Genomic DNA, 10,487 nt, shown 5'->3' with positions numbered 1-10,487 from the left:
AAGCTGCTCTCATAAATAAAAGTAAAGGAATATCTACACACACAATATGGACAATAGTATGTGGACAGCTGAATGCTGCAGCCTGCTGTGATTGTGACACCGTGTTCATTAATGTGCTGCTATAACAGCCTCCACTCTTCTGGTTTCCAACAGATTAGAGCCTTTGTTCCAGTTCATCCCAAAGGGGCCGGTCAAGTTCTTCCACATTAAGATTTTTCTGGAGTAAAACTAAAGGCTACAAAATAGAAATAATAACTTATGGTTTTGATTTCTGTTTCTGTGGAAATTCAAGGTGCACAGTGGACGATCCTCTGATCTTTATCTCGAGCGTTGCCATCCAGAAAAGTGATCCACTCGAACATGAGAAACATTAAACTGTTGGATTTTAGAAAGGATGAACCCTTTAAATTCTACCGTTCTTCTAGCACCACCTTTAGGACAAAGCTGATCGCCTTGAACTGTTTATTAACTCAAACAATTTAAGCATGAAAGATGTTTGACTTGAGTAACTCAAGTATTTATTGTTACGGTAACTTGAGTAAATTAAGTTAATTGTACTAATTGTACGACCTTAACCTGTCATATCTGTCAAACAGCCCCTTTGACAACATCCAGTAATCAACCACAGCAACAATACTGAAGCTTTAGAGTTGAAGGTAGACGAGCACCGCTGTGGATTGGCTGTCGCACTGCATGAGTCTGCTAAATACCTCCAGTTACAAAGAGCCACCGGCAGAGAATAGATCCACAGACATCAGCTCAGGCCGACAGACATGAGCCAAGCGTTTTTGTCTTTGACAGCGACGGCTGCTGCTGTTCGCCACATAATCCACAACACAAACAGAACTGCTGGGAAATCAACTCTCACACACAGCGAGGGAGGACGAGGGAGATTAACAGGCTGCTGGTGGGCTCACTCTCTCTCTCCTGACTGATGTGTTATTTTGTTAGTACAGTGAGGTGACTTCAGGTCCTCAGCAAAACCCTCTGCATTTGCTCTTTATTTCAGGCTTCTAGCCGACTCTCGATACTTTTGAATACCTTACTTTTTGTTTGTACTACTTAAATCAAACCTTTGTCTGGCAAAAAATATGATTTAATTTAATATCTGTCTGATTAAATAAGTAAATTGTTGACTGTCATTTACAAAAAGGGTTATTCCAAAATGCAACAGTACGGATGTCAAAGAAAAGTAGGAACTGGAAACAAATATTATAATAAAAGACAAAAATTGGAGGAAACATTTAAAGCTGGACACAAACAGTCCAACAACAACAGTGAAAATTAGCCATTTTTTGGATTTCTGGAAGAATATTCAGGAGATTAAACATGTTTACTGAGAATTTAAGAGGCTTTTTAAAACAAGTAATGCCAACATTTACATTTTTTAATTTATTAAGCCTTAAAGTCTGTTGGCTAATAATAGTTATTGTTGTGTGAAGGAGGTTGACTCCTTCCTGATTTGTAAGATTATATCAAGTTAATAGTCAAGTTGCATCAGTGTTTGTAGATACAGCAGTTCTTGAATTTCTCATAAATTAGGAAAAGTCAGAGGATCGCCAAAGTCTTAGGCTTCATCCTCTGGGAACCATGAATGTCTGTATGAACTTTCATGACAATCTGATATTTGTTGAGGTATTTCAGTCCGCACCAAAGTGGCAGACCAACGCTGCTAAAGCCATTTCTATCAGAGGGGGCTAAAAACTGTTCTAATAACAGTCATAAGCAAAGTGCCAAACACTTCATGTATAACATAAATATGCAGCAGCAGGGATAGAGCCAGTCGAACACACAGATCACAAACACAGTAGACATATAACAGTGTCAGGCCTTGAAAGAAGCTTTTATTTCAACCTCTCTTCAGCCACTCTAGACGTGCTCACTTGTACAAAAATCACAGTCTGAAAACAACAAACACAATACAGTACAAAAAGGTTTGATCAGGCTCACGTGTCTGTTAGAAAAGACATAATCAGAGTTAAATATGCCTTCAACTTGTGTATATCAGTGCATTTATTAACATTGCCAAGATTCAATCCAATCCAACCAATCAGTGTCCTCTGAGGATGTACGAGATTATATGAGCTGTTCGTTAAAGAGCGATGGCGGCTGCTAAAGAGGTTAACGTCAGTGATAGACACTGATAAACAGATTCCAATGACGACGCAGTCGGTTTGTACATTTGTGATGCCTACTGCACATATTAACTTGCACATTCGCTATTATTATTGTACCAACTGCTACCACTTTGTGTATTGGTTAACATATTGAATTGTTCGTCGTTATGACCAACAAGAGCTCGTACTTATGCAATAAAACGGGTCATTTGTCACCATTTATGATTGGAAGTTTGGTTAGGTTTAGGCTCATACTACAGGAGTTTCAGTCCGATTTATCCTTCCCGAAAAATCGAAGGAGAAATCTGGCCCTGACGTTCAGAGGGGTTTGAAGGGTTTATAGATCCATCGTAAACCTCCAGATCTGCTCGCAGAATCATCTGGGCTTCCCCAATCATTTCAAACATGTTTAATATTTAGAAGTTAAAATCTAGATGATTTAAAGTATGGACAAAGAGAAGAGCTGGGGAGAAACATCCTGATGGCATTAACGCTACCCCAACGGTTATCTCATCCAGACTATTTTCTTTCTGCTTTTAAATCATTGATGTTACTGAAGCAAGTTGTTTCATTATATCAGCCTCCATGTTCGTAATAAAAAATCGTAAACAATAAATAATAAATAATAAAAGATCATTGAAGTTGGCTAGGATTTTTAAACTCCTGCAGTTTGAGCCCAACTTTAGGCACAAAAACGAAGTGATTAAAAGTTAGAGAACGATTGTAGTTGTTAAAGAAACCAATGTTGACGGTTGGTCAGACAATCCGACGATATTACTGTATTGGTTGAAGTTTGCCATGAACTTGAGCCTTTTACTCGCCAAAAAGACAAAATAAGCCATTGTGGAACACATTTTTAAGAATCAAAAAATCAACACAGCTAACAATTGTTTTCATTTGGATTAATTAGTTAATGAAGTTTTGAATTATTCAATTACATGTCTTGTAAAATAATAAAATAAGTTATTACTGTTACAAGGTAGGAACAAAGTAAAAAGTCTTTCTCAAGTTAAAGCAATCCAGAAAGTATTAATTATAATAACGAAATATTTTAAGTTGTGACAAATGTTTAATATTTTGACTTTGTTTTAATAAATTGAAAGAGTTAATTATTTAAACTCAAACTGACTTTATCGTCTTTGTCTTAGTGTTTCGTAACTACTGGATGGTCGCTCTACCAGTGTTCCCTCAGAGTTTTACCAGTCTTGTTCGGTCTCCTTACTCAACAATCTCGTCCTCCTCGTCCTCAAAGTTCTCCTCGCCGTCGTTGGCGGTGGCCTCCTGGTACTGCTGGTACTCGGACACCAGGTCGTTCATGTTGCTCTCCGCCTCTGTGAACTCCATCTCGTCCATGCCCTCGCCCGTGAACCAGTGCAGGAAAGCCTTTCGGCGGAACATGGCCGAAAACTGCTCAGAGATCCTCTTGAACAGCTCCTGGATGGCCGTGCTGTTGCCGATGAAGGTGGCGGCCATCTTAAGCCCCCGGGGAGCGATGTCGCAGACGGCCACCTTGACATTGTTGGGGATCCACTCCACGAAGTAGCTGCTGTTCTTGTTCTGGACGTTCAGCATCTGCTCATCCACCTCCTTCATGGACATGGGCCCGCGGAAGACGGTGGCGACGGTCAGGTATCGCCCGTGGCGAGGGTCGCAGGCCGCCATCATGTTTCTGGCATCGAACATCTGTTGGGTGAGCTCGGGAACTGTGAGCGCTCGGTACTGCTGGCTCCCCCGGGCCGTCAAAGGAGCGAATCCTGGCATGAAGAAGTGGAGTCTGGGGAAAGGCACCATGTTGACGGCCAGCTTACGGAGATCTGCGTTGAGCTGCCCGGGGAAACGGAGCGAGGTCGTCACGCCGCTCATGGTGGCCGACACCAGGTGGTTGAGGTCGCCGTAGGTGGGCGTCGTGAGTTTAAGAGTGCGGAAGCAGATGTCGTACAGGGCCTCGTTGTCGATGCAGTAGGTCTCGTCTGTGTTTTCAACCAGCTGGTGGACCGACAGAGTGGCGTTGTAGGGCTCAACCACGGTGTCAGACACCTGCAGGGACCAAAAGATCAAATATGAAGAGATGTGGACGGAAAAAGGCGACGCAGGGACGGAGAACAGAAAGAAGAAGGAGAGGAGAAGTGAAAGAATTGTTTGTCTGTGGAGTTCAAATACAGGATAATGCTGAATTAACACAATGATTGCAAAATAGGAAAACCAGAAAAACCAGACAGATGTCAGAGGTCAGATGTTCCTGTAGAGCACACTGAGGTACAAGAACGCCCACTTTGCAGCCTGATTTCACAGCAGCTTTTCTAAAAGACTGTGATGCATGTTGCAATGTTTTTAGGCATTTTTTGGTAATGAACTAAAAATAGTTGCAATTTCATTTGTAGAATTCATTAAAGTTCAAAGGCAAGTTGCTCCAGTGAGAATAAAAACAAACTTCACAGACCATAAGAAAGGGTTTCTGGGAGAATGATTGAGTTGTAGAAGAGAAGGATAAAAAAGCAGAAAGAAAGATTTTGTATTTAACTGGTCCCTCCTCCTGATACCTTAGGTGAGGGCATGACGCTGAAGGTGTTCATGATCCGATCTGGGTACTCCTCTCGGATCTTGCTGATCAGCAGGGTGCCCATGCCGGAGCCGGTGCCCCCTCCCAGGGAGTGAGTGAGCTGGAAACCCTGAAGGCAGAATTACAGCAAACAGGGATGAGAAACATGACAGTAACGTAGATGCAGGGTCAGGCTTGGTTCTCAGATACTTCTGTATTGTGTTTTATGTTATTTGGCACTGATGTCATTACTGTGAAGATCTCATCTCAATGAAACTGTAGATTTACTGTTCTAATGATGAAACAATACCTGAAAATAAACTTTTTTGATCCCTTATTTTGGGCAAAAACATTTTATATATATACATATATGTTAAATATTGTAGAAATACAAGCAGTGAGACAAGAGCTTTGATTGAAATCTGATCAAATTATAACCCAAACAAGATTAGAAACATGACTAGACTGCCATACAGGGTTAGTTTTGAGGCTGGATACTCAGGAGAAGTTAAATGAAAGTCCTTAGAACGGTTTGTGTCTCAAGATTGATATAAAATTGAAAACAGGGCAATGTCAACTTCCTTTACTGTTTTATTATAATACATATATTAGTTTTTATTGATTTTATTGCTATTTTTTAATATCTTAATTACTTATCTTTTATTGTTGTCTTTAACTTTTTTTATTGCATTGGTCTCTAAAATTCTTTTTTAAAGCAGCAACAAGGAGCTTTCATTGTGTGTTGATTCTGGCGGCCCCTGTGGACAAAAGCGGTAGTGCGCGTACCGCCTCGTTTCATTGATTTCAAGGGGAATCCGACTCAATTGGTAATTCTTCCATTGTAAAAATATTACAGGAGACTATGATACTAATAAATATAAGTATATAAAGTTCCATCTACTGAAGTTTAACCCAACTGATGAGACACATAGAAAGATAAAAACCCGTTATTCACCTGGAGACAGTCGCAGTGCTCACACTCCTTCCTCACTATGTCCAGGACCGAGTCCACGAGCTCTGCCCCCTCTGTGTAGTGACCTTTGGCCCAGTTGTTCCCCGCACCTGTCTGACCTGCAGACAACCAATCAGCACAGAGCAAAAGTCCATCTGTGAAATGTAAAATGATCGCCACAGCAGATGGGAATGTGCGTGCAGACACACACGCCCGGCTGGTGACCCATTTCCCAGCCGGGCGGATCGGAGGACCGAGTCGACTTCATTCTGTGTGTGTATGAGGCAGACAGAGAGATCTACAACCTCCCTGCTTCTTCTCCTATTGAGACATCAGTTTATAAAACAAACGCTGGAGTTATTTCAGTCTGTTTACTGTACAAATTTAATGCTGGAAAGATTCCTCGGACCTCTGTAACCACACAAAGTATCTCTGACAGTGAGGAACACAGAGATATCTCGCTTTTTAGCCTGTTCTAGCTCCTAGTTTTGGTTTCGCAGCATGTTTCCTGCCTGGTCCGGTCTCAGTGTTTCCAGCAGCAGCTGTTTTAGGCTGATAAAGGCACTGTGCAGCAAACAGACACAGTTACCCCCAAATTCCACCAAGAGCAGATCGCACTGGCAGGAAGTCAAACGCAGAAACAGCGTGCAGATTAACACTGTGGCACCAGGCCAGAAGTCAGTCAGTCAGTCAGTCAGAGGGGATTTTAAGTGGAGAAACAAACAGTTTTGTTTCTTTTTTAAAGGACAAAATACCCAAGTAAACAGCGTTGGGCAGGCAATGCGCTCTATGAAGAACACGACCCGCTCCATCTGTAGATAAAACAGCTCTTTCTAAGGTAACACAACGATTCTTATTTTCAGGTACCTATGAGTCTTTTCACACTAACAACCCTGTAAACATAAAACTGCATGAACCCACAAATGAACATGTGGAATAAAAGCAGGTGATTGTTACCAAAGATGAAGTTGTCTGGTCTGAAGAGTTGTCCGAAGGCTCCTGAGCGCACGCTGTCCATGGTTCCTGGTTCCAGGTCGACCAACACAGCCCGGGGGACAAATTTATGTGCTGCACAAACAGAGAAAGACTCGTAACTGGCAACATAAAACTCATAATACCTCACCAGCATCAGTTGTTTGATTGACCACCAACCATTAAACTACTGCACGGAATAAAGGCAAAAACAACCCACAGGAAGCTTTTAGTGTTGCTTTCAGAGGTGGAATGTGATTTATTTTCCAACAGGAGCCAAACTCAGACCATCAGCAGTCATTCAGAGGAAGTGTGTGACTCACAGTGACTCTCTCTCACACACACGCACACGCACACGCACACACACACACACGCTTATGAGGAACCTCACTGACTACATTATTCCCAAACTCATGTTATCACCCACACTACATGGCTAACCTCAACCCTAATCTTTATCCCTTAACCCAAGACTGAACCCTAAGATAGCCTCTTGAAGAAGTGACAACCAGCCAAAGTGTTGTCCCTTTACAAAGCTGCCATACTGTGAAGGTCTAAATCTCACGTCCAATCTCACATGTGAAGGACAAGTGAAACTGATGGGCCTGACTTGTCCACAGAATCCATAGTTGAGTCCCATGCGTCTTGTTTGTGCACAAGCAGCACAAGCAAAGTGTAGCCACCCACCCCATATCACTGGAAATGATTAGACAATCATTGAGATCAATCATTGTCACATTTTATCAAGAACACACTCTCAATTATGAACAAAAGCTAATTTCTTGTAATAATACTCACATTTTTGACTAATTGCAATTCAGGGCTCCAGCTGACAATTATTTTCATTATTGATTATATCTTGTGAAGAAGGCTCATTATAATTTGCCAGAGCTCAATGTGACATCTTCAAATCACTTGTTTTATCCAACCAACAGTTCAAAACCCAAAGATATTCAGTTAATTATCCTAGATAACTAATAAAATGATTAAATTCTCACTTTTGATAAGCTTGAACCAGTAAATGTTTGGTATTTTCATTGAAACTGACTCAAACTGTTTCTCGAAACAATTATTAAAATAGGTGCTAATTACATTTCTATTGATTAACTAATCTATGAATTAATTGTTTCAGCTATATTGTAATTCTAACAGTGTTTATATTTTCTTTGAGTCCAACCTGTTATAATTTGGCTTCTTTACCTTTACTTCTCTACCATGAGTATTATTCCAATTCTATGACAGCCATTATTACTTCATCAGTGGGGAATGTTGATATATTACTTTTATTATTAATAATATCCTCTGTTGATAAGACTGTCACACACAGAATCTTTATAACTATCTTCTCTGAATTGAAACATCTTTGTACCATCATGGTGGTTCATAAAGCTGTGGTAGAAACAAAAGACTGTCTAACATGCTGGTAGCATCGTAAGTTTGAGTTTTGCCCAAGTTAATGAGTGGTTTGATTGAGAATGAGAGTGTTGATTTGACGATGCTCAAGTAATATGTTACCATGCCTGGTATGTCAGCCTGATATTATGGTCTCCCTTGTTGTTCTGTTCATCTGTTTCTGTCACGTTCTATCACACACAATCTATTGTTCTTATTTATATGGGTTTTTCAAAAAAATATCTGAAGCAAGGAATATACTATAATAAGCTAAAGTACTTAAGCACCATGTTTATATTGTAGAGGTCTGGTATTTGTTTTATTCACTGACCTGTTTGTGTATTGTAGATCTGGGCCAATTATGAGGAGAAACCAGTCGAGGAGGTTGTGCATGTATCCGAGGAGAAGGAGCGAGTGGCCAACTACAGACCAGTATACGTCACCGAAATCTGCGACACCCTGCACTTCTACGCCCAAGACGTCGAGACAGGTAACTTAAAGTTGTGTTTTCTGTGTGTGCAAGAATGCTTGAATGACAGTGGCTTGATGAATGAAACATTTGGTTATAAAACAAGTAATGACTGATTCAATTGTTTATATAGATGTATAACTCAGATGAACACAAAATTTAACAGTACACGGGTAAATCGGATCTGAACTAGTTAAAGTTGAAATTGCTGTATTACTTAATGCTGTGGTGATTATTTCATCATCCAAAGCCTTCCTACACAAAATACCACTGTCAACAATCTCTCCACACAGAGGTGCAAGAGAGAGGCTCTCTCACGTTTTATTCCCTTTTAACACCACACCGACTTGATGAATGTCAATTATCTCTACCACTCTGACATTCACCTCATCCCTTGCTGCAGCATTCCTCCCACCAGCAGAGACAAAACAAAGGACGTCCTAAATGTTATTACTATTGAATGACGGGAACAAATCACGCCATCCCCTCTTGTCAACAGTGACAGGGGGAGGAAAGGAAAGTAAAGTTCGGAGATGGGAAAACTAACAATCCCTGGTATTCCCACATGGCTGCTCTTCCTGATGAGCTCTTTTTGCATTTACATGTGTGTATATGTGAATGATGCACACAGAAAACCTCCCCCTATTTTGTTTTGTGCCGGGTAATGGTCCATCATTTAGGTAGTATACTTAATGAGCCATCCTCTACAATATCAAAATCAAGTATATGTGTACATATGTATTTGTGATTAATTGTCAATAAGTTATCTGAGACAGTAACTAAGGGCAGACGGAGTTCATGCTTAGGATACAATTCATTGAGCACCACTTTTGGTATTATTCTCACCACGGTCAATATTTTAAGGCGCACATAATTAGAAAATGGTATAATAAAAAATCATGTGTTTTGGCCTTTTCTGAATATTTTATGACTGTTATGACCCTTCAAGTAGTGTTAAAAATGTTCAACCAACTTGTCCTTGACATCTTGGATTTTGTGACTTAATTATTGTTTTGGAAAATTGCAAATTCAGAAACACAACATTACACGGAAAACCTGCATTCACAAACTAGCTGGAACAGATTCGAAGCCTTCATGCCAATCACTGTCCCTTCATCGTCTGCCAGGTTGTGGGTGGGAGCAGTACAGGATGCGGAGGTCTTCCTCTCAAAGCTGCTCCCCCCCACATCTGGCTTCACTGGCGGTTGATAGTCAGAGGCCATGAAATTGACTTTGGCCACCTCTTAATTTGCCTCTTTGCCATAATTAATTATTATGCCTTCATTTACTTCCAATCTGAGCCCATGCATCACTCACACCATAATAATCCAATCACATGAGTGTGAAAAGCATTTGGCCTTCAATTGTTCTTTTGAAGACTCTGTCCTCCAATCCTTGAAATCCTCCAAGTGTTAGATAGTGTGCCCAAACAATCTGCTATTCACCTTCTTGACATGAGCTATAGATTTAAATCTAAAGACCCCTACGCTTCTTCTGGCGACTTCAGCTTCATTCCCCTTCAGGTCAGGAGTGATGTTGAGGTTATGCGCAAGGTTTTATCACTGATAGAAATCACATGTCGCTGGGAAGAGGCTGAAATATACAGCACATGCCACGTGTTAACCTGAACTTAAGTTTAATGCCTTCAGCATCAGTTACTGACAGCAAGGAAAATGTACAAGTGAAATGTGGAGTGAAATTAAGTATCTAAGGGAGTTGGAGTTGCAGAGGCTTTTGGGAAACGGTGCATGAGCTACACATGAAAGAGCAAATCAAAGAGTTTTTATTGATTTTTTTGCGTATTTCTCATAATTCCATATCTATAAGGGACCTGGAAAAACAGCAATATGCAAAGCTTTTACAACTTTTTCTCAGTAGCAACTTAAGTGTTGCATTTAAAGAAATTGTACACAAACTGCATTTTTTATATTGCTGCTCTCAGTGTATTTTGACAGGATAGCTGTGAGTTATTTAATCTTTTCTCATATAAAGGCCTGATTTTAGATGATCCAGCAATGCTGGGGCCTTTTTATTTATTTATTTTTT

General features: G+C 40.5%; 1 protein-coding gene across 2 annotated transcripts in view; it reads right to left on the bottom strand.

Annotated features, from left to right (window-relative positions):
* The window catches only part of tubb6 (tubulin, beta 6 class V), a gene marked incomplete at its 5' end in the record, with an annotated part of 7,849 nt that extends 1,173 nt beyond the window's left edge, over positions 1–6,676 (bottom strand). Inside the window, 4 exon segments of one of the 2 annotated variants that reach the window (XM_035655506.1) lie at positions 3,318–4,154; positions 4,658–4,786; positions 5,612–5,727; positions 6,566–6,676. In XM_035655506.1, coding sequence (XP_035511399.1) covers positions 3,336–4,154; positions 4,658–4,786; positions 5,612–5,727; positions 6,566–6,676 — 1,175 coding nt within the window. 2 annotated transcript variants of the gene reach the window in all.
* Positions 6,677–10,487: the final 3,811 nt, after the last annotated feature.

This window comes from Morone saxatilis, unplaced genomic scaffold (assembly GCF_004916995.1).
Source record: "Morone saxatilis isolate NCDOM2014 unplaced genomic scaffold, NCSU_SB_2.0 Contig0, whole genome shotgun sequence".
Taxonomy (NCBI): Eukaryota; Metazoa; Chordata; class Actinopteri; family Moronidae; genus Morone; species Morone saxatilis.
Note: the sequence above shows the minus strand (reverse complement) of the source record. Positions and strands in the feature narration are given on the sequence as shown.